Genomic DNA, 24,461 nt, shown 5'->3' on the forward strand with positions numbered 1-24,461 from the left:
GGGTCAGCAGCAGGGAGGGGTCCGGCACGGCGGACCGGACCGGCCCGGGGGCGGGGTGGAAAGGAGTACCGGGGATAGCGGGAGGTACCGGGGATACCGGGGGGGTCAAGGGCTCGAGGGGTACTGGAAGTACTGGGGGATACCGCGGGATACCGGGGGGTACCGGGAGGTACCAGGAGGTACCGGGGATACCGGGGAGTGCCGGCGGGGGTCGGGGGGTACTGCCGGGGTTCGGGGGTCCTGTCGGGGTTCGGGGGTCCCGGCGGGGTTCGGGGGTCCCGGCAGGGTTCGGGGGTCCTGTCGGGGTTCGGGGGTCCCGGCGGGGTTCGGGGGTCCCGGCAGGGTTCGGGGGTCCTGTCGGGGTTCGGGGGTCCCGGCGGGGTTCGGGGGTCCCGGCGGGGTTCGGGGGCTCGGGGCTCTGCCGGCTCCGCTCCGAGGGGGCGGTCCCGGGGCCGGGCCCGGGTGGGACGGGAAGGGGAAGGAGCGGGGAGGAAGAGGAGGAGTTGGGCTGCGGCTGGGTGCGCGTCAGTGCTCGGGGGTGCCCGTGGCTGGGGCAGCCGAGCCGGCGGGGCTGGGCGCAGAACGGTGAGAAAAACGCTTTTCCAGGGCTTTGGAGCGGGGGAAAAGGGAGATGTGGGGAGCAGGAGTGTCCTCCCTGTGAGACACGCGGGGCTGGGGCGCGGTGGGGACGCGGGAGGATGCTGGTGGTCTCAGGGGCGCAGGAGATGTAGGAGGATGCTCAGGGATGCAGGAGGATGCTCGGGAATGTTCAGGGATGCCGGAGATGCTCAGAGGATGCTTAGGGATGCAGGAGGATGCTCGGGGATGCAGGAGGATGCTCAGGGACGCTCAGGGTTGCTGGGGATGCTCAGGGGATGCTCAGGGATGCAGGAGATGCTCAGAGGATGCTTAGGGATGCAGGAGGATGCTCGGGGATATTCAGGGATACAGGAGATGCTCAGGGACGCTCAGGGATGCAGGAGGATGCTCAGGGATGCAGGAGGATGCTCAGGGATGCAGGAGGATGCTCAGGGATGCAGGAGGATGCTCAGGGACGCTCAGAGATGCTGGGGATGCTCAGAGGATGCTCGGGGATGCAGGAGGATGCTCAGGGACGCAGGAGGATGCTCAGGGACGCAGGAGGATGCTCGGGAATGTTCAGGGATGCAGGAGATGCTCAGAGGATGCTTAGGGGATGCAGGAGGATGCTCAGGGATGCAGAAGGATGCTCAGGGATGCTCAGGGATGTTGGGGATGCTCAGAGGATGCTCAGGGATGCAGGAGGATGCTCAAGGATGCAGGAGGATGCTCAGGGACACTCAGGGTTGCTGGGGATGCTCAGGGGATGCTCAGGGATGCAGGAGGGTGCTCGGGGACGTTCAGGGATACAGGAGATACTCAGGGACGCTCAGGGATGCAGGAGATGCTCAGAGGATGCTCAGGGATGCAGGGGGATGCTCAGAGGATGCTTAGGGATGCAGGAGGATGCTCAGGGATGCAGGAGGATGCTCGGGGATGTTCAGGGATGCTGAGGATGCTGCGGGAGCCGTGCGGGGACAGCCCAACCCGCTCTGCTCCGTGTCATTCCTTCTCCCCGCAGGAAAACAGGGATGAGTTTGGAGGGATGGGATTTGCAGCCCTAGGCAGGGCCGGTGTTCCCCTTAGGGGCTGATACGGGAGAAAATTCAGAAAATGGAGAAAATTCAGAAAATTGAGAAAATGCAGCCCTTTTTAAAAAATTACCACATAAAGCCTTGATGTTATTGTGTGTTGTTATAGTCACAGTTTAAATAATTGAAGTGCTGTAAAGAGCACAGCAGAGTTTTGCTTCAGGAGCACCTCGGCTGCTGCCTTGCAGCAGCAAGATCAATAATCTTATTTTCTTGCTGTTCTGCGGGGTTGTTCACTGATGAGTTGGTTTTGCCTGGAGCCACAGCTCATTAGCTGTGGCTGACACCCCTCTTGTTTGGTTTTCTTTTGGTTTTGGGGGTTTTTTGGGATTTTTTTTGGCCTGAAGGACAAGGCAAACGTGCTGTGCAGCACTGTCACCGTGTGACCTTTAAAGCCCATTGCCAGGTTGGTGCCTGGGGAAGGGAGGGGAGGCCTTAGAGCATCAGCTGAGCATGATTTAAAAAGCACTGGTGGCATCTCTGGGGTGGAATTAAACCCCAACCCAGCCATTCCCTTGAGATGGCTTTGATTGAGATGCCCACAAGCATTTGTGTGTCACCCACTTCCCATCCCAGCACAAATCACAGGGCAGCGCCTGGACTGAGGAGGATTCTCACAGACTGAGGCTATCTTCATTTTGCCTGCTATCAATCCATTAAAATGCCTTGGCAGCTTTTTCTGCTCTGTGTTCCTTCCCTGCATCTGGAGTTTCAAAGAGGGTTTTGGTTGTTTGGGTTTTTTTTCTCACCCAAATATAATTTTTCACCGTTCAAGTGATGCTTCTTCAGTGTCCTTCATCGTTCTGTGGCTTTCATGGAGGTGGCAGGTGTAATATGAAAAATTAATTAACATTCTTCAAATGACCCTTCCTCCAACCTGGCTGATGCAAATGAAAGCATGGCAGAGTTCCAGTGGAGATGTGGGAGTATTTTGGGTTTTAGAAGTAGATAGAAAATAATTAGAGAAAAACAGTAACTGGCACTGGTGATTGAATCTCGTTCAATCGTCTTTGCCAGTTTTGGGGGTTTGATTAAAATACAGTAATTACTGGTATTAAATTAAAATATTGTGGCTGAGGGAAGGGGTTGCTGGGTTAGACCCTTGTTTCTGTTGCTGGGAGTGCTCTTGCAGTGTGCAAACAGTGGCACTTGCAGGGCTTGCTGTGAGCAGAGGAGAGAAGCACAGTAATCCTCATGACCTGTAAGCAAGACCTGCTGCTTTTGATTATTTTTCAAACACTCTGCTGTCACTGGGAAACATTTCTTGCCTGAAAATATCCAGAGGAGTTGTACTGATTTTTCCTGCAGGGCTTGGTTGCTATCATAGCTTGGTGTTGAAGCATTTGGTAGTTGGATTTTTTTTTTTTTTAAGCAAAATATTTTTTTATTTTTAATTTTTGAAGTAGTCTCAGTGTGAGGGCAGCACTCCAGGCTGGAGGTGGGAATACTTCCCAGAAATTCTCATGCACTGATTCTATCCCACATCCCTCATGGGATCACTGCTCCATGAAGGACCCCAGAGCCAGTCTGGGAGTGGGAATTTGGTTCCTTTTATCCCCTTTTCCCTCCTCGCATCCCTCCCATGCTCAGGCAGGCTCTGTGTATAAAATATTTGTGTATTTATAGTGGTGTTGCCATCTGAGGAACTGCCTGTGTCCTGCTACCGAGGTGATGTCTGTGCTCCAAAAAAAAAAATATTTCCCTGTTAAAATGCAGCCAGGGAAGGAAGTTTGAGCCATGTGGTGTGTGAAAGATGCACTACACAGGCACCAGCAACATCAGCCTGCCTCTGGAGGGACTGCTGGGAGCTGGAGAGCTGGAATATGGATAAATTCCACCGTGCTTTGGCTGGAGGGTTGAGGAATTACTCCGTTTCTTGTTGGAACCCTGGTCACTGAGAATTTGGGACTTTCTGTGCTGCCAGGCACTGACCCCCAGGAGAACACTGCACTGACCTGAGGCCGTGGAGAAACTTCCAAAATGGAATGATGGAACTGGGATTGTGGGGGTGGAGTTTGGAGAGAAGTGTGTAAAATCACAGGGGGGAAAACTCACAGTTTAAGGGCTTAGAATACAGTAATATCTATAAAGCAATATGGAGGTTTTAGGGCAGAGGCTGCTCCTTCTTCTTCACCTCCTTCTCCATGGTTTTGGGTGGTTTTGTGTAATTGGATAAAAAAGGCTCCATTGCAGCCAGCGGTGGTTGGTTATTGGGTTAAAAGTGAAAATAATTGAGGTGTCATTTCTTAATTGGACAGTTTATCCTTAAAAGGCCTTGTAGAGAAAGATGGTTATAGCCATTTTGTGCCTTGTTAGTGAAGAACTGCAGAACTCACCTCTTGTGAGACTGTAATCTAGACAAGAAATAATAAACATCTGAGTCTGAGCACAAAATACCATCCCAAGAGCTTCAATCCTGGCCTTGGCAGAGGCAGAAAAGAATCAAACACCCAGCAGTTTCTCACTGGTGTTGCTGAAGGTGGGCTTTGTGGCACCCTCTGAGCAGCTCCTGCTCTTGTCTCACCTTCCCAGGTGAAATGTTCCAACATTCCCACATTGAGGAAGCAGAAGGAGATGGAGACTGACCCCTGACTGCCAACCTCAGGGAGCAATCAGGGTGGCAAAACCCAGGAGAGAAGAACCCTTGCAGCCCCCAGCCCTCCATCGCTGCCCAGGTACGTGCAGGGAAGAACATTTCCCGTGTTATCCCATTTCTGAATTCCATTTCTTTTTCCTCTCCCTGAGGCCACGTGCAGATGAAAAGGTTAAAATGGGCTGCAGGAGCAGCGGGTGGTGCTGGCCCTGCTCCAGCAGGGAAGGGGGTTACTCACAGCCCATTGCACAGCCCCGGGGCAGCTGGCTGCTCTGCCTGCCCTGGCTGCCTGCCCGCAGCTCCTGCCAGCAGCCTGGCATCCTGCTCCCCCAGCAGCCTGGCATCCTGCTCCCCCAGCAGCCTGGCATCCTGCTCCCCCAGCAGCCTGGAATCCTGCTCCCCCAGCAGCCTGGAATTCTGCTCCCCCAGCAGCGTGGAATCCTGCTCCCCCAGCAGCCTGGAATCCTTCTCCCCCAGCAGCCTGGCATTCTGCTCCCCCAGCAGCCTGGAATCCTTATCCCCCAGGAGCCTGGAATTCTGCTCCCCCAGGAGCAGCTGGGATTGGGATCCACAGGGAGAGAAATGGAATAAGCTTAAGTCAGGGCTAGTGAGTTGGCCTGGAGCTGGTCCTGCCCTGGGGTGGAGGGGTGGCTCTGAGGCATCCTGAGGCATCTTCAGCCCAAATTCCAGATGGATTCCCAACTGCTCTCATTCCCAGTTGGATTCCCAAGTGCTCTCATTCCCAAGTGCCAGTTTCTCTCATTGCCAGTTTCTCTCATTCCCAGTTCCCATGTGCTCTCATTCCCAATTGCCAATTTCTCTTATTCCCCATTTCATTCCCAATTTCTCTGATCCCCAATTGCTCTCATTCCCAGTTTCTCCTATTCCCAGTTTCTCCCATTCCCAGTTTCTTCCATTTCCCATTCCCAATTGCTCTCATTCCCAATCCCCAGTTTCTCTCATTGCCTATTTTCCTTATCCCTGATGTCTCTCGTTCTTCATTCCCAGTTTCTCCCATTCCCAATTGCTCTCATTCCCAATCCCCAGTTTCTCTCATTGCCTATTTTCCTTATTCCCGATGTCTCCCGTTCTTCATTCCCAGTTTCTTCCATTCCCTGTTTCTCTCATTCCCAGTTTCTCCCATTCCCAATTCCCAATATCTCCCATTCCCAATCTCTCTTATTCCCAATTTCTCTCTATTCCCATTTCCCAGTTTCTCTCATTCCCAATTCCCAGTCTTTCCCACTCCCAGTTTCTTCCATTCCCAATCTCATATTCCCAATATTTCTCACTCCCAATTCCTAGTTTCTCTCATTCCCAATCCCCAGTTTCTCTCATTCCCATATCCCTGATGTCTCTCGTTCTTCATTCCCAGTTTCTCTCATTCCCAGTTTCTCTCATTCCCAATTCCAGTCTCTCTCCTCAGCTTTGGAATTATTTTGGCATTTGCTACAAAATCAGCATTTTTCCCCAGAGGCAGCGGCGAGGATGGCCCCGGGCGCGCCCGGCGGGGCGGGAGTGTGGCGGCAGACGCGGGCGCTGCTCTTCAAGAACTGCCTGCTCAAGTGCAGGACCAAGAAAAGCAGCGTGCAGGTCAGCTGGTATTATTATTATTATTTTTTTTTTAATTTTTATTTTTATTTTTATTTTTATTTTTATTTTTATTTTTATTTTTATTTTTATTTTTATTTTTTTATTTTTTTATTTTTATTTTTAATTATTAGTAGTATTAGTATTAGTATTAGTATTAGTATTAGTATTATAGTATTAGTATTATTAGTATTATTAGTATTATTAGTATTAGTAGTATTAGTAGTATTAGTAGTATTAGTAGTATTAGTAGTATTAGTAGTATTATCATTACTATTAGTAGTATTATTAGTATTATTAGTATTATTTTATTATTATTTTATTATTATTTTATATTTATTTTATTTTATTTTATTTTATTTTATTTTATTTTATTTTATTTTATTTTATTTTAATATTATTATTATTTTATTATATTATTATTATTGATTTATGCATATTATGTAGCATACTAATGATATATTTATAATTAGGCATATTATATAACATAGTAGGTCTATTACATTCTTTTACATTAATGAGTATTTTTAAACTTTTGAAACACTGAATTTTCCATAGTTTTTTGGTGCATAAGGTGTTTTTCCTCTGTTTCTCCCATTCTGGATGATCCTAATGAGTATAGAAAATTTTTTTTGACCCTTTGAAATACTGAATTTTGAAATATTCCATTTCTTCCCACGCAGGAGGTGCTTTTCCCCCTGTTTTTCCTCTTCTGGCTGATCCTGATGAGCATGATGCACCCTCACAGGAAATACGAGGAGGGATTTTTTGAAATAATCCATTTTTTTCATCCAGGAGGTGCTTTCCTTGGTGTTTCTTCTGTTCTGGCTGATACTGATGAGTATAGAATGAATTTTTTTGATTATCTGAAATACATAATTTTGAAATACTCCATTTTTTCCACTCAGGAGGTGCTTTTCCCCCTGTTTTTCCTCTTCTGGCTGATCCTGATGAGCATGATGCACCCTCACAGGAAATACGAGGAGGGATTTTTAAAATATTCCATTTTTTGTTACAGGAGGTGCTTTCCCTGTAGTTTCTCCCATTCCGGTGATCCTGATGAGTATATAATGAGATTTTTTTGACAGTTTGAGATACTAAATTATAAAAAATTCCATTTTTTTTCATCCAGGAGGTGCTTTTCTTGTTGACGGCTCATCCCGATGAGTATATAATGAGTTCTTTTGACTCTCAGAAATACTGAATTTTGAAATATTCCATTTTTTCCCACACAGGAGGTGCTTTTCCCCCTGTTTTTCCTCTTCTGGCTGATCCTGATGAGCATGATGCACCCTCACAGGAAATACGAGGAGGTGCCCAACGTGGACCTGGGTCCCCTGGACCTCTCGGTGCTGCTGGATTCTGTCATCGGCTACACCCCCCCCACCGCCCTGGCCCGGGAAATCATGAAAAAAGTGGCTTTTGACAACTTTGAGGATGGTATCCACACCCTAAATCCCTTTTTTTTCTGACCCTAAATCCCTTTTTTTCCCCCTTCCTATTATAATGTTATATTATCTTCTACTATTTTTTTATATTTTAATATAATTTTACTTCATATTTATGTTATATTTTACCATCATGTCCCTTTCTCTTTCTGTTCTGTTTTTCCGTGTGACGCGCCCAGGGCTGATCACGGAGGAGTACCTGAGTGAGGAGGAGCTGGAGGAGGCGAGTTTCCTCAAGCCCTCCAACTTCGTGGGGGTGGTGTTCAAGGACTCGCTGTCCTACCAGCTGCGCTTCCGCGACGCCCTGGCCATGTCCGGCCCCTACAGCGACTCCAGAGGTACCCGCAGGGCACCCTGAAAACCACCCCCTTCTTCTTCTTGGGCCTTTTTAATGTGGGTGTTGGTGGTGCTGGTGTTATCAGGGAGGGGAGCAGCTGTAACTCAGTTATTTGGGATTTTACAATGGCATGGCCGGGCTTGGAAGGGCTCCTGAAAATGGTTATTCCCTATTTAATTGTAAATCCAGAGGTAAACCTGCATGGGAATAAGCTGGAAAATCACCCCATATTTTCCTTTTTTTGGGGTTTTTCTTGTTGTGTATATTGGTTGGTGGTGGTGTTATCGGGGAGTGGGGCAGCTGTAACTCAATTATTTGGGATTTTATTGTGGAATGGCCTGGTTTGGAAGGGCTCCTGAAAATGGTTATTCCCTATTTAATTGTAAATCCAGAGGTAAACCTGCCTGGGAATAAGCTGGAAAATCACCCCATATTTTCATTTTTTGGTTTTTTTTTGTTGTGTATATTGTTTTTTAGGGGTTGGTGGTGGTGTTGTGGGGGAGTGGGGCAGCTGTAAGCCACATTTGGGGTTTCCCGTGGGATTCTCGGGGCCGGGCCGGGCGGGCTCCGGGCTGAGCTCCCCCGTGTCCCGCAGCCGCCTGCTCCAGCCTGCGCAGGAGCTGCGACTCCGTCACCTACTGGAGCTCGGGCTTCACGGCGCTGCAGGCCTGCATCGACGCGGCCATCATCCAGGTGGGACCCCGCGGCTGCACAGCACCCCATGAACACCCACAGCACCCCGTGAACACCCCACAGCACCCCGTGAACACCCACAGCACCCCGTGAACGCCCCACAGTGTCCCATGAACTGCCACAGTACCCCATGAACACCCCACAGCACCCCATAAACACCCACAGCACCCCAGAACTGCCACAGCACCCCGTGAACGCCCCACAGTGTCCCATGAACTGCCACAGTACCCCATGAACACCCCACAGCACCCCATAAACACCCACAGCACCCCAGAACTGCCACAGCACCCCGTGAACGCCCACAGCACCCCGTGAACGCCCACAGCACCCCGTGAACACCACAGCACCCCACAACTGCCACAGCACCCCGTGAACACCCCACAGCGTCCCATTAACACCCCACAGTGTCCCATGAATGCCACAGCACCCCAGAACTGCCACAGCACCCCATGAACACCCCACAGCACCCCGTGAACACCCACAGCACCCCATGAACACCCCACAGTGTCCCATGAACTGCCACAGTACCCCATGAACACCCCACAGCACCCCATGAACACCCCACAGCACCCCAGAACTGCCACAGCACCCCAGAACTGCCACAGCACCCCGTGAACACCCACAGCACCCCATGAACTGCCACAGCACCCCATGAACACCCCACAGCACCCCAGAACTGCCACAGCACCCCATGAACACCCCACAGCGTCCCATGAACTGCTACAGCACCCCATGAACTGCCACAGCACCCCAGAACTGCCGCAGCACTCCATGAACTCCCACAGCACCCCATGAACCGCCACAGCACCCCATGAACACCCCACAACTGCCACAGCACCCCGTGAACACCCACAGCACCCCGTGAACACCCCACAGCACCCCAGAACTGCCACAGCACCCCAGAACTGCCACAGCACCCCATGAACACCCCACAGCATCCCAGAACTGCCACAGCATCCCACAAACACCCCACAGCACCCCATGAACTCCCACAGCACCCCAGAACTGCCACAGCATCCCACAAACTGCCACAGCACCCCATGAACTGCCACAGCCCAAGTGCCACTGCAAAAATCCCGTAAAATCCCATAAAATCCCATCCTCACCCCAAAAAAGGGCAGATCCAGGGGCTGCCCAGGCTCCCTAATGTGCCTGGAGATGCTGGGTCAGATCTCAGCTGGGAGCTGAGGAGAAGGCAGAACTTTTGGGACAGGTTTGGCCATGTTCTGTCCAGGACTGTTTTCCCAGGATTTCCCCAGTCCTGTTGGGTTGGATTAGGAGGATTTTTGCCTCCGTTTGCATCCCAGAGATGCTGATCATCCAGCACAGCCCTCCTCAAATGCTCACCCCAAAATGCCATTCCACCCAGGAGCTGCAGAATTTACCTTATTTTGGTGTCACTATTGCTCAGCAAATTTTCCCAATTCCCTTCTCCTCCGCCTGCTCATGGTGGCAACAAATTCCATCTCTTTAAGTGACAGAAATTCCACATTTCCTCATTTTATCCCCAGGCATTCAGGTGTTTTCCAGTCCTGCTTTTGGCCTGGAATTTGGGGTCAGGAAGATTTTGGGCTTTTCAGATTTCCCCTCTGCCAGAGAGTGGTTGGGTGGGGCTGAAAAATCAGGAAAAATGTCAAAATAACTCTTCCTCCTCTTCCTTCCAGCTGAAGACAAACCATTCTGTTTGGGAGCAGCTGGATCTGACCAGAGCCGTGGTGATGGGAGAGGATGCCGTGGTGGAAATTGATAATTTCCCTCGTGCAATCATTTTAATTTACCTGGTGATTGCATTCTCCCCCTTTGGGTATTATTTGGCAATTCACATCGTGGCAGAAAAGGAGAGGAAGCTGAAGGAGTTCTTGAAAATTTTGGGACTCCATGACACTGCCTTCTGGTATATGAGTTTTTGGTATAACCTGCTCCTTAGAAAAGAAAAAAATTATATATACACAAATAAAAATTACTATATTTAAAAAATTATTATATATTAAAAAATTCTAGTTAAATCTCTTCCATCCCACCCTCCAATTCTTAAATTGTTTTCAGTCTTTAAGTGAAAACAACCAAAACCAGAGATATTCTGTACAAACAGAGAGACACAGTACCATGAAAATATGAATATTTTAATAAGTAATCCTGCTGCATTTATTCATGTAAAGCTACAGCAGATTAGAGGTATTAAACCTCATCATGTGTGAGGTTTTATGGAGGTTTTTAAGCATTTTTGGCTTGCTACGTCCTTTCCTAGAAGCTCAACAGGTAACCTGCAGCCTGGCACATAATTAAATTAATCCAACTCTGTAATTTGAACATGCCAGAACAGTCTCAGCAACAGGTCTTCAATTGTTTCCTTACCCTGACAAAAATTGGCCTGGGCAATAGAATATTTCATTTTTCTCCCAAATGATGTGTTAATTTGAAATCATTGATAGCTGAGGGGATAAAAACAGGTTTTGCTTTGCCCTTTCTGGCAGGGTTTTCACATCTGCACTGAAACAGCCACCTGGGGTGTTTGGAATGATATTTTTTTTTTTAGTTGTTTAGAGAAAATGTGTCTTTTTTGGCTACCTGAACACAAACCACCCCTGTTTGCTGAGGTCAGAGTTGCTCCCAGACTCACAGCTCTGTTTTTCAACAGAGCAGGATTTGATTACCCTGCCCAGCAGCCTGTATTAAATTTTAAACAGAATTTCTTGAATTATTGACACCTACGACTCTGTTACCCTCTTTTGCCTATACTAGGGAATTAATTATGCAAAAAATAAAGGTGAATCACCTGACTGTGCATCTTCAGCTGCCCTGGGTCTCGCTGTGTGCCAAGAACAACCCCAGGATGTTTTATTTAGGTTTTGTTGCACGCTTGGCATAGAGACATAGAGTTAGAAATTAATTTGAGGTAGAAGTCTGGAATAATAAGGAGTGCTGGGTTTTGCTGTTTGTGTGGCTGGGGATTCATTGATTTCTCTGCTTTTTTCTCCCTAGGCTGTCCTGGGTGCTGCTCTACGTGAGCCTGATTTTTGTCATGTCCATCCTCATGGCCGTGATCGCCACGGCCTCGTCCCTCTTCCCCCAGAGCAGTGCCTTTGTCATATTCCTCCTTTTTTTCCTCTATGGAACCTCCTCTGTGAGTATTCCTGGCCCTGAGCAGCTCAGCCATCCCATCCCTGGGGGTTTCATTGTTTTATTCCCTTCCCCCCTGATTTTGTTCCCTCTGCCCAAATATTTGTTGTTTCTGGGGGGTTGAGCAGTGCTGGGAATCTGAGCTGTCCCATCCCTTCCTTGGGTTTTCTCCTGTTTTTAGGATGTGGTATGTTGCCCTGATTTGTAAAAGTGTTAAATTTTGTCTTATAGTTCTTTTAAAAGTTTTAAAGTTCTTTTAAATTTTTAAAGTTCTTTTAAAAGTTTTCTATACCTCCTGATGTTTGCATATTTCTACTGGAGTTCTCGCACACTGCTCATGTAAATAATGATTGTTTTGCATTCTTCTTTGTGGGAAGAGAGAATTAATGATTGTTGGTTTGACCAGTGTGGTTGGAGAGGTGGTAATTTCCTCCTCCAATCCACTGTCACTTTTAGAATTCTATATATTGCACGGTCAGAAATAAAATTAGCCCTTTTTCTCTTTTAAACTTACCAAGCTTCTGTGTACTGATTTGATCTTCAGTAATGACAGTTGTACAGGTGTCACCCATTGCCATGAAAAATGCTTTTCCCTCCTGAAATATCTGAGTTTATAATCATCAGGTTTTGAGTTTTCAACCCTCCACAGAACCATTCTGCAGTCCAGGTCCTCTTCAAAATATTTCCTGTTACTACAGAGTTTAATGCTAAGAGCCTAATAAATTGTCAGAGAATGATAAAAACCACATCATAAATGTATTTGTGTATCCAATTGCTTGTCTGGGTTGATAAGAGGAGCAGTTAGACTTGATCTTGAAAGTATTTTCCAGCTGAAAATGATTCCATGAATCTGTGCTGTAGTGACTACACCAGGAAAATTATATTGTGGTATAAATTCCATGATGGTCAGAGGCAGCTGTGGTATTTTCCCATAGTTTTTCTACACAATTTCTATATTATTATCATTTTTTAATATCATTATCATTATCATCACTACTGTTATTATTAGAGCACTTTCCTGTCTGATTTTCCCTCTGCCCTCAGGTTTTCTTTGCCCTGATGCTGACCCCTCTGTTTAAGAAGTCCAAGCACGTGGGGATAGTGGAGTTCCTGGCAACTCTGGTTTTTGGCTTTGTGGGCCTCAACATCGTCCTGCTGGAGGATTTCCCCAAATCCTTCGTGTGGATCCTCAGCCCTTTGTGTCAGTGCAGCTTCTTGATTGGTGTTGCACAGGTAAATCCCCACCTGCCCCTGCAGCAGCAGCCATGCACCATTTATCAACAGCCCCTGATGAGCGTTTTAAGTAGATATTTTTAATAAAATATCTGATGGTGGGGAAAATGCTTTTTTTAAATGGCAGTTTAATATCCAGCACCATAAAGGAGCTTTGTGTTATTCTTTGTGTCCATTTTGATAATTTCTCATTATTTTTAGGGGTTTTTTTGCCATGTTTTTTGCCAAATTTAGGGATTGTTTTTTTGTGCTATGCTGTTTTGCCGTTTTGGTGTGCAAGATCTGTCCCTGCAGGTCATGCATCTGGAGGATTATGAGGATGGGGCAACATTTGCAAACATCAATGCTGGTCCTTACCCTCTCTGCATCTCTCTGATTCTCCTGGTGCTGGACAGCATCTTTTACCTGCTTGTAGCTGTTTACCTTGACCAGGTGATGCCAGGTGAGTTCCTGGCAGAAATTGGGCTCTGGGAGGCTCATCCTGCAATCCTGAGCCCCCCAGGCTGGTGGCATCTCCTCCCTAAATTCTCTGGAGAAAGGAGGTGATGCTGTTTTCACATTGAATTTCACACATCTGGCTGAAATAATTTATATTCTGTCAAAAGTGTGAGGTGTGAGGAGGGGGCCTTAAAAAGCTTAATTTTCCCCTCTTTGTAGAGGAAAAACTTCCTGATTTAACTACAACCTCAGCCTTTCCAGTTTCCTCTTGGAGGGCTGGAAATCAAAGCCTGCTCTTCCTCTTCCAGATCTCTCCCCGTGGCAGAAGAAAATGAGACTAAAACACAGAATAAAGTTGTTAATCTTGGGAGGAAAGGCAGGTTAACCCCTCTGCTCTGTTCACCTCCAAGCCCTCTCTCCTCTCTGCCACGTTGAAGTCACTGCTCATTCAGCACTGGGGATTTCTCTGCAATAAAAGGAGATTTGCACATTTATTTAAATACCCAGCAGAAGTGGCTACTGCCAGCAGTGGGGATGGGGAATGGTGGCTGAAATGGAAATTGGGCTGATGGAATTCCTCAGGAACAGGTGTGGGCTGGCAGTGGGAGGACTGAGAGCCCAGAGCTGAGGTTTATGTAATATTGTAATATAATAGATACGATTTGTGGTTGCTGCTGGAAGCCCAAAGCTGAGGTTTGTAATATATAACATAACGTAACATAACATGATTTTGATATGATATAATTATATAATATAAATATCATAATATAACATCTACCATATTTCATATTATAGTTCATCTATGATATTGTATAACATATGATACATCTATATGATATATAATATATATCATATACATAATTATAATATATCATATCATATATCATATATAATATAATGTATGGTATTTTATATTATATATAATATAGTATGTAATATATAACATAATGTAACATATTATATATTCTGTTTTATTATATTGCATTATTTTATGTTGCATTATATGTTATTATATTGCATATTATATTGCATATTATATTGCATTATATTATATTATATTATATTATATTATATTATATTATATTATATTATTATATTATATTATATTATATTATATTATATTATATTATATTATATTATTATTTTGCATTATATTATTATGGAATATTATAGAATATTTCAGAATATTATAGAATATTCTAGAATATAGGCTATAATACAGAATATTTGTGGTTGCTGCTCAGGAGTTGCCTTCTGTCCTGTCCCCAGGGGAGTTTGGCCTGCGCCGCACGCCCTTTTTCTTCATGAAGCCCTCCTTTTGGTCCAAGCACAGGAAGAACTACAAGGAGCTCTACGAGAGCAGCACCAACGGCAGCCTGAGCTGCAGTGAGATCGTGGAGCCCGTGCCTGCAGAATTCCAGGGCAAGGAAGCCATCAGGTGCAGCCCCTGCCCTGCCGGGGGTGTCTGAAGAGCACTGCTGGGGCTCCAGCAGCACGGGGACTGCAGAACCTGCACTCCTCACCCCCATCCTCAGTGCTCTGCAGCCAGGGAGAGCCACTTAAGGACGGGGGTGTGCTTCTTGTAATCTTCTGTTAGACATGGACAAGACACACAGTTATTTTTTTAGTAGTGGAAGGTGTTTTCATTATCTACAGGTTCAGGAGTCCAGTTTTAATGCTGATGTTCCCCTGAGAACATGGTGGCTGTTGTTGCATTATTCATCCACCCCGGGTTCTTTCCACATCTTTCCTCCAGCAGTTTCACACAGTCTTGCCATCTTTCCATGTGCAAGTTTTATTTGCTTTCATACTCATTCTCCTCCCCATTACTCACCCTCCATAATCCACTCACCATCCTCATTTTTGGGGTGATGAGCCTTCCAAAATCCATCCTTGATTTGGTGCCTCCAGGTAAACTGGCTGTTCTTTTCATTTGGCAAAACAGCAGGGCTGGAATGAAGGTTTTTACCTCTCTTGAAAAGAAAAATACCTGCTTCCTTTTACCTGATTTTGATCAAGAGCTGTCAGGAATAACATCTTTGGAGTCCATTCTGCTATCCCCTCTTTTCCATGTCACATCTGTGGAGTCTCCTGTTGTGTTGTGGAACTGCTGGGGAATAGCTGTTCCCTTTGCTAGCTTGGGAAGCCTCTAGAGCAGTGTTCCACCGTGTGAAAGAGACTTATATTTGAAATAATTCAATTTATCATCACAGGCAATACCTTAGAAGGTGGCCAGGAAAAGCCTTCTAATGCCAGGGTGGAGATGGGCAAAGTTTTGGGAGAACCTGTCCTGTCTCTTGACTTGTCCCCATGGATTTTTAACACATCTGGTGCCACTTCAGTCTGGTTGGCTTGTTGTGATTGTTGCTGAGTGTTGATGACTGAAAATGCCATGTAAAGGTGCTGAAATAATTTATGCCATGACGTGTCTTCTTTCAGAATCAGCTGTGTTCAGAAAACATTCAGGAAAAAGGGAGAAACCGTGGAGGCTCTCAGAAGTAAGAACATTTCAGCTTTTTAGCTGCTGCTGGCATGCAGAGGAGCAGTGGCTGAGTTGCTGAGGGATCTTTTGGGTTTCAGTTCAGGCTGGTTTTGGTTTCTTTTGGAGGGGTGGGGCCCTGGAGCATGAATGCCAGATGTGCTTGTGTGTGTCCTCTCTCACACAAAGCAGCACCCCAAAAACCAGCCCTTCATCCCTAAGGAAAGCTGCTGGCATCACCCCCATTCCCAGTGCCCGTGTAGGGATGTAATCTCCCCTGCCCCACCTCCCTGATGTTGTCACCTCCTTTCTCTGGTGGCTTTGGGACGTGGCCACCCGCCAGTGGTGTGGGACGTCCCCAGGCAGAGTGGGAATGTGAGCACGGGGATTGAGTGGGGCAGGAGCTGGCTGTGGGGGTCCCACCCTGACCCCTCCTCTGGCTGTGCCCTGGAGCAGATTTGTCCTTTGACATCTACGAGGGGCAGATCACGGCGCTGCTGGGCCACAGCGGCACTGGGAAGACGACGCTGATGAACATCCTCTGCGGGCTCTGCCCTCCCAGCGACGGTGAGTGCTTGCAAAACCAAGCCTGAGAGCCTTGCTGCTTATTCCAGCATGCACCAAAACTCCTTGGGATAAAATCTGAAGCAGCAATTCCTGTCCTCGCAGGGTTGTTATGCTCTCTCTGCTGATTGCTCCTTCCAGGGGAGCGTTTCCAGCTGTCTTGGTTTGAACAGGCAGGTGTCTGCTAAGGAAGGCAGGAGCCTTCCTTCAAATGGAAAATGGAAACCCTCTCCCTCCAAATTGTTCTAATTTTGAAATTAAGGGGCTTGTGACAATAGGAATGACAGTTCTTTTCTAGGAAAATTAAAAATACAAATGCAATAGTACAGAAAAAAGAAAACAAACCAGTGCCAAGGTCAGAAATGCCCTGTCCCCCCGTGGGTCAGGGAGGTGGCTCAGCCCCATCCTGGGGGGCTCAGCCCTCCTGCAGTGCCAGCTGTGCTTCTGCTGGAGCAGGATCCTGCACAAGGGGGGAGTTTTCCTTGGAGCTCCAGGGCTGGGGGAGATGGGCCTGGGCTCCTCTGGGAATGCAGGGGAAGGAAGCTGCTCCTCTGGGAATGCAGTGGGAAGAAAGCTGCTCCTCTGGGAATGCAGGGGGAAGAAAGCTGCTCCTCTGGGAATGCAGGGGGAAGAAAGCTGCTCCTCTGGGAATGCAGGGGAAGAAAGCTGCTCCTCTGGGAATGCAGGGGAAGGAAGCTGCTCCCCTGGGAATGCAGGGGAAGGAAGCTGCTCCCCTGGGAATGCAGGGGGAAGGAAGCTGCTCCTCTGGGAATGCAGGGGGAAGGAAGCTGCTCCTCTGGGAATGCAGGGGAAGGAAGCTGCTCCTCTGGGAATGCAGGGGGCAAAGGCTGCTGTGCTGTTCCCAGGTCAGATTGTATCCAGGTAGGAATGTTTGGCTCCTCCCCTAGGCAGAGCATCTCCCCATGGATGATGGAATTTTCTCAGCCATGCAGGGACACTCACTGACCCATGAACAGGAGATAATGAATAATTAATGGCCCATTAACAGAAGATAATGAATAATGAATAGCCCATTAACAGAAGATATCTCCTGGAGGGAGGGTTAGGTGTGGAAGAGATGAAAAAATCTGCCCAGATAATGCCCCAGCTCTGACAGGTGGCAATACAATACATCCCTAGCTACACCTTTCAGCCTGAGACACCAGCCCACGGCAGGGCTTGGAATGAGATGAGCTTTCAGGCCTGCTCCAGCCCAAAGCATTGCTTGATTTTATGTTCATTTCTTTCAGGGTTTGTCTCAGTCTATGGGCACAGAGTGTCTGAGATCGACGAGATGCTGGAGGTGCGGCAGATCACGGGGGTGTGCCCCCAGGCTGACATCCACTTCGACATTTTAACTGTGGAGGAGAACCTCTCCATCTTTGCTGCCATCAAGGGCATCCCTCAGAACGATTTGATACAAGAGGTAAACTCACCTGGGCACAGGTGTTGTCTTACATGTCCGTTTTTAACCTGTAAATCAAAATATCCTTGAGGGATTTTCCTTTTGCAGGGAAATACTGCTTCGTGCTACAGTGGACAAAGAGGTACAGGCAGATATTTACACAAGGATAAACCTTTAATTTTTCCCAATATTAAAATACCCATGAAATGCTTTAAATCCAGGTCCAATTATAGACACCATTGAACTTTTTTTGTAGATTGTGCAGTTCAGATACAGAACACACTGGGAGCCAGCAGCAGTTAATGTGAATGTTAATTGTTAACAATCTGGTTTAAAAAATTTATAGGTTTGGTTTTTTTAAACAAAAATTTATTTTTTGTGTTTTCAAGGTGCAGAAGGTGTTGCTGGATTTGGAGATGCAGCCCATCAGGGACAATCAAGCCAAAAAATTAAGTAGGGGGCAGAAGAGGAGGCTGTCAGTGGGAGTTGCTGTTCTTGGGAACCCCAAGGTGAGAGGGATGGAATTATTCTCAGCTTGGCATTGCTGATCCATGGAAGGCTTGGTCAAAACCAACTAACATGCAAAATACAGAAATTGTTCTTTTGAGCACCTTTTTAAATTTGTTTATGGTTTAATTGCAATCATTTCAATCTCTCAGCCTTTGTGCTTGAGGCTCGGGTAATGGCAGCAGCCTTGGATTTGATCTCTTTATCAAATAAACAGTGTGGCAAGTTTTGTGTGTAATTTCTGGCAGGTAGCGTTTATCCCCCAGCAGTGAAATTGTTGGATGCTTTCCCTCCAAAGCCATCCAGGAATTGGGAGCAGGAGCAGAGCCAGAAAGATCTTTTGTGTTGCAGCTCTGTAATTTCTGTCCTGTGAGGACAGGGATAGGAGAGATACGTGGTTTGAGATATGTGGCTTTGAGATCTGTGGTTAAAAATGATCTGTGTGACACTTCCTGGGGGTTTTGAAAGCAGGTGTGTGCATTTAACCACCCCTCAGTAGAAAGAGTGAATCCATGGCTAAGTTGTGATTGTACTACAGAATTCTATTGGAAGCAGAATAAAGCAGGCTGTGGCATTAATTTCCCACAGGATTTTTCCATTTGTCACAAGGGGAGCTGGATGCTTTCAAAGCACAGCGACAAAAGCTGCCTTGTTAGCCTGGGATGTTTCCTATTCGACAGGAATTAACTGGCAGGTTCCAAACAAACCCTTCTGGGTGTGCTGGGGAGGGGTTGCTGAGCTCAGGGGCCGTGGCTTTGAGGAGCCCTGGTGGTTTTTGCCCCCAGGTCCTGCTGCTGGACGAGCCCACGGCGGGGATGGATCCCTGCTCCCGCCACATCGTCTGGAACCTGCTGAGGAGCAGGAAGGCCAACCGTGTGACTGTGTTCAGCACCCACTTCATGGACGAGGCTGACATCCTGGCTGGTGAGCCCTGCCCCAGCCCAGCTTCAGCCCCCAGCCCTGGGACAGCCCTGCTGTGCAACCCAGAGCAGGGTTTGGCAGGAAATGATCCATTTTCTGCTTCCCGACTTTCCAGATCGTAAAGCTGTGATTTCCCAAGGGATGCTGAAATGCCTCGGCTCTTCCCTTTTCCTCAAGAGCAAGTGGGGCATTGGCTACCGCCTGAGGTAATTCTGTGCCCACTTTTGTACCTCTTACGTGCCATCATGCATCATTTTTTTTACTATTTTGTGTTGGAATCTCTGAGAAAGCCCCTCCCCAGAAAGATCCTTTTATCCTTGAATTGATGCCCTGTGAAGGCTGACCTAGAACAGAGGCTGGGCAGAGTTAAAGTAGGGATTTATTCAAAGGATCTCCTCCATGGATCCACCTTGGGCAGCACCAGAGCCCAGCCAGGGCTGCACCCAAATGACCCAAAATGGTCCCAAAATGCACGAGCGATCCCGGGGGCTCTCCCTGGGATCAGTTCTGCTCCATTGGCACCTTGGAATTCATTGTCCCATTCCAGCTCCAGCCCAGGCAGTCCCATCCTGCTTGTTTTTCTCTCTCCAGCCCATGCTGTTTGTGCTCCTGGGCTGAGGTTTGGATCATTTGTCCTTGGTGCCCAGCTGGAGCAGGAATTGTTTTGTGTCCCTGCTCTGTGCAGAGAGCTCAGCATCCCCTCATGTGGAGCCCAGACCCACACACTGAAGCAGCACAGGATGAGAAAAATATAAAAGCTGAACCTGAGGCATCAGAGTGGTCCAGCTGAATGTTTGGTGCAGTGTCAGGAGCAAGCCAAGCTCTAAACCCCAATTCCTGCTGTGTTTTTCCAGCATGCACATCGATGCCTACTGCAACACAGAGGCCACCACCTCTCTGATCAGGCAGCACATCCCTGCAGCCAGCCTGATCCAGCAGAGCAGCGAGCAGCTCGTGTACAGCCTCCCTCTCAGGGACATGGACAAGTTTGCAGGTATTTCTGGGGATTTCTGCTGCAGGGATCAGTGATTGCAACAGAGGGTGTTTATTAAGCGTGGCTTTAGGCTGGTGTTCTTGATAAAGTGTCAGTTGTGCCTTTGTGTTTTTATATTTATTATTATTTGGTGAGGAGTCAGGGAGGGTTTTCTCAAGTGAGTGAGGGTTTTCTCAGGTGAGTGAGGGTTTTGTTGCCTCTTCCAGTGGGGTGTGAGGGTTATGGGTGCCCAACAGCAAGGGCTGGGGAGATGCCCTGTGCTGAGGAGTCCTTTGCACCTGAGCATCCCTGCAGAATCACCATCCTCTCACAGGGGGTTCCAAAAAGCAGGTCTGGCCTGCAGCAGGAAGCAGGAAAGCACCAAATCCTATAAAAATCCTACAAAAACCCTACAAAAATCCTACAAAACCCCTACAAACTCTTGGGAACTGCAAAGAGCATCCTGTGACTGCCTTGAAATTCCATGGAGAGAGGGAGCAGGGAGCAGAGGGGAGGATTTCACTAGATGGCAGCAATTATCTGAGCAGTCCTGGGCAGGGCTCCTTGCTTTCCTCCCAAAATAAATGGAATAAATCCTGTGCCCTTTGCATCCTGTGGGGAGCTAAGGGAGCATCAATATTGATGGGAACATGCAGCTGATATTCCATAATTTTTTTTTTTTTCCCTGTTACATTGGAGTTAATGATTTATGAGCTTTGCAAAAAGTCTGAGATTGAATCAGTCCCCCCAGACTGTTTCAGGGAGAAGCTGAGGTTGGGAACACACCTTGTCAGCTGGGACAGGAGAAATTGTGGAGGGGTGAGGAGTATTGTCAAACATACAAGTGCTCCTCCCATTTTATACATTTGAATTACCCTTCAGCCTCACCTTGGCTCTGTAACTTCTTTTTTTTAAGTCCTTTTTTATAGGATTGACAAAAAAAACCCAGTAACATTTTTCACCCCAAGGTGCTGTGAAGTTCTCCTGCTCTGAACCTCACGTTGGTCTTCAAGCTCTGTGCCCTGTCCAGCATCTCCTGCCTGGTTAACCTGGCCTTAAACACCTTTATATAAATATATATAAATGTATATAGATATAAAATGACTCAGTGGTTTCATTTGTAAGATCCTTTGTGCCTGGGCAGGGATTTAGGTAGGATGAGCTGTCCTAGGTATGATTTTTTCCAGGAGAGGTCACCTTGAAGCTGTCCTTTGAGCTCAGGATGCTGAGAGAGTTTTTAGAAGCACCACAACTACAGCAAAACCACGTTTCCTGACCACAATTTCATGGAGCCTGTCCCACCTTGCTTCTCAAACCACAACCTTCTGGTTTATTTGCTCTTCCCACATTGCTGGTTTTGCCAGCGAGCAGGGGGGGTTGGGGGTGGGTGTGATGTGCCTGCAGTGCTCCTGGCAGGTGCTGGAGCAGAGTTTCAGAGCTGCCTCTGTCCCCAGGTTTGTTCTCGGACCTGGACACCCATTCCCACCTGGGGGTCATCACCTATGGCGTGTCCATGACCACGCTGGAGGACGTTTACCTGAAGCTGGAAGTGGAGGCAGAGATTGATCAAGCAGGTGGGAAGGGGCAGGGCTGGAGCTTGGCTCCCCTCAGCTTTGCTTTGCTCTCAGTTCCTGTGGGATTGGCACTGCCAGAAGGAGGGAGCAAGGAAAACGTCCCTCACAGGGTGCTGCTCCAGCACCTGGGCATCCTTTGGTCCTCACAATGTTCCAGGCTGTTGAAATATTCAAATACAATATTCTATATTACATATTCAGTATTAGAGATTCAGTATTTATAGATATAAAATATATTATATATATAATAATATACAATATTGAATATTCTATATATTATATATAATATTATACATTATGTAGTATTATATACTATATACTATATACTATATACTATATACTATATACTATATACTATATTATATATATAATATATATCATATATCATATCATATATAACATATCATATATCATATATCGTATATAACATATACGATATGATGTATGATATATGATATATAACATGTAACATATATTATATATTATATAAAATATATAATACATATAATATATATTATATAATATATTATATATCATACATCATATCATATATGTTATCTATTATATATTATATATACAACATTCAATATTCAATTACAAAATATACTTAAACTCATAAAGAAGAAGGACTAGCTTCTGCTTTAAAACTTTTATTTTGTTTTATATATATTACTATTTTTAATATATATTACTATATTTTAAAACATATTACTATTTTTTAATATATATTACTATATTTTAAAACATATTACTATTTTTTTAATATATATTACTATATTTTAAAGCCCCCAAACTCTTAAGTTTTTTACTCTGTCATACCACACACTTCTAATTAAACTACACACTCATAATCTTAGTGCTGTTAACTCATTTTGGAAGCTTTCTCCACGGCCTCAGGTCAAATGCAGTTTTCTCCTGGGGGTCAGAGTCTGCCAGCAGGGAAAGTCTAAAATTCTCAGCAGCCAGAACTCCAACACGTGGAGACCAGGAAAAAGCAGAGAATTGGGTGGGGAGAGATTCTGGAAGCATCCATGGGAAAAGCTTTTTACTTGTTCATTTTTCATCCAACCAGCTCACATCTGACTGCTTGGCTTTACAGTTTACTTTGCTTTTAAAATGCTCTTTATTTTCCTAATGGAGTTTGCTTTCAAGAAATTATAAATGTGCAGGGTAAAATTAATTTTCAACCTTTTGTGTGAACAGTAGCTGCACTTAGCACTGAAGCAGCTCACTTTAAATTAACTTTCAGTCCAAATGAAAAGTTGGGACTGCTTTATATTACTCCAGAATGAGTCAGTTTTATTTTGATGTCAATTTTGAGTGTTTTGAGCTGTTTTAATTGTTCTAGAGCTTTCTGTGTGATTCAGACTTATTAGTATGAGTAAATATGTGTATTCTGTAACTGGTATGGAAAATACTCCCTAATTAGACTGACTGCACAGAGTTTCTGTGTGGCTTTAAGAGGATTTGACAGCTGAATCTGCAGGTGCTGGGTGATACGGGTGCACACACAGGCCCAGGGTATGAAACTGGGGCAAATCTGCACCTTTTGGTGGCAAAAGTTTGAATCATCAAGGCCCAAGGGTGATTTGGGTGGATGGGGCTGCCCAGGGAGGTGCTGGACTGTCCCTGCAGGTGTTTGTGGGGGGATTTGGTGCCATGGCCTGCGTGCTCACAGGCTGGACTCCAGGATCCCAGAGGTTTTTTCCAGCCGTGTTGGTTCTGGGATGTAAAACATCAGGGTTTTCCAAGGAAATGTTCCTTTATGTCTGCTGTGTCAGCTTTAAATACCTGCCATGGGTGTGGTTGGGCTGGGTCAGGGTCACTGCCCTTGGGATAAATTGAGGGATGGGGATGGGATTGGATTGGGGATGGGATGGGATTGGGATTGGATAGATTTGGGATGGGAATGGGATTGGAATTGGGATGGGATGGGATTGGATTGGATTGGATTGGATTGGATTGGATTGGGGATAGGATAGAATTGGGATAGGGATGGGATTGGATTGGGGATGAGATTGGAATAAAGTGGGATGGGGTAGGATTGGGTTTAGGTGGGGATGGGATGGGATTGGATTGGGGATGAGATTGGGATGGAGTTGGGATTGGGATTGGGATGGGGGTGGGATAGAGTAGGGAGGAATGAGACTGGATGGGGATGGGATTGGAATAGGATGGGATGGGGATGGGATTGGGTTTAGATGGGGATGGGATGGGATAGAATTGGGATGGAATAGAATTGGGATGGGATGGGATGGGATGGGATGGGATGGGATGGGATGGGATGGGATGGGATGGGATGGGATGGGATGGGATGGGATGGGATGGGATGGGATGGGATGGGATGGGATGGGATGGGATGGGATGGGTGAGGTGGCTTCTACAACAGGAAAAGCACGGAGTCTCTGGCCCCTGGCTCCCCCTCCTGTCCCATTTCCACCCCAGCTCTCTCAGAGCATCAATTCCCTGGGTTTTCCCTACCCTGTTTCAGATTACAGCGTGTTCCACTCGCAGCAAGCCCAGGAGGAGGTGGACACGAAATCCCTGGATGACATGGAGCAGAGCCTGCTGATGCTCTCCGAGGCCAAGGCACCAGCCACGAGCAACTCAGCCCTGTGGAAGAAGCAGGTTGCCACCATAGCCAAAGTGCACTTCCTCAGCCTGAAACGGGAGAACAAATGTGTCAGAGTTATGTGAGTACTGGGGCTCCTTCTTTGTGTGGGAGTCCCAAAACCTGGCTGAATGGCACCAGAGAAAGCACATCCTATCCTTCATTGCTCCCCATTTGAAAAATAGCAACTGGAGCTGTAATTTCTGTTAATAAATGGTTTTTTGGGGGGTGAGGGAGATGGTTTTTTTAATAGCATGCACATAAAACTGGGTTGGCTTTCACTGAATTGTAACAAACCCCAAACT

The 24,461-nt window shown here is 46.6% G+C and overlaps 1 protein-coding gene across 2 annotated transcripts in view; it reads left to right on the forward strand.

Annotated features, from left to right (window-relative positions):
* Positions 1–470: 470 nt before the first annotated feature.
* The window catches only part of ABCA5 (ATP binding cassette subfamily A member 5), a 41,269-nt gene continuing 17,278 nt past the window's right edge, over positions 471–24,461 (forward strand). For both annotated transcript variants that reach the window (XR_014949292.1, XM_077787396.2), the window contains exons 1-20: positions 471–585; positions 4,203–4,345; positions 5,738–5,856; positions 7,089–7,293; positions 7,481–7,639; positions 8,234–8,331; positions 9,996–10,225; positions 11,314–11,455; positions 12,496–12,684; positions 12,979–13,126; positions 14,392–14,560; positions 15,562–15,620; positions 16,058–16,168; positions 17,416–17,591; positions 17,960–18,079; positions 18,863–19,001; positions 19,114–19,204; positions 19,853–19,992; positions 21,426–21,545; positions 24,037–24,238. Coding sequence is in view for 1 of the 2 variants with exons in the window: in XM_077787396.2 (XP_077643522.2) it covers positions 5,752–5,856; positions 7,089–7,293; positions 7,481–7,639; positions 8,234–8,331; positions 9,996–10,225; positions 11,314–11,455; positions 12,496–12,684; positions 12,979–13,126; positions 14,392–14,560; positions 15,562–15,620; positions 16,058–16,168; positions 17,416–17,591; positions 17,960–18,079; positions 18,863–19,001; positions 19,114–19,204; positions 19,853–19,992; positions 21,426–21,545; positions 24,037–24,238 (2,603 nt within the window). In the remaining variant the exon portion in view is untranslated. The remainder of the gene's footprint in view (positions 586–4,202; positions 4,346–5,737; positions 5,857–7,088; positions 7,294–7,480; positions 7,640–8,233; positions 8,332–9,995; positions 10,226–11,313; positions 11,456–12,495; positions 12,685–12,978; positions 13,127–14,391; positions 14,561–15,561; positions 15,621–16,057; positions 16,169–17,415; positions 17,592–17,959; positions 18,080–18,862; positions 19,002–19,113; positions 19,205–19,852; positions 19,993–21,425; positions 21,546–24,036; positions 24,239–24,461) is intronic.

Source organism: Lonchura striata, chromosome 18 (assembly GCF_050655825.1).
Source record: "Lonchura striata isolate lonStrDom1 chromosome 18, ASM5065582v1, whole genome shotgun sequence".
NCBI classification, from domain to species: domain Eukaryota; kingdom Metazoa; phylum Chordata; class Aves; order Passeriformes; family Estrildidae; genus Lonchura; species Lonchura striata.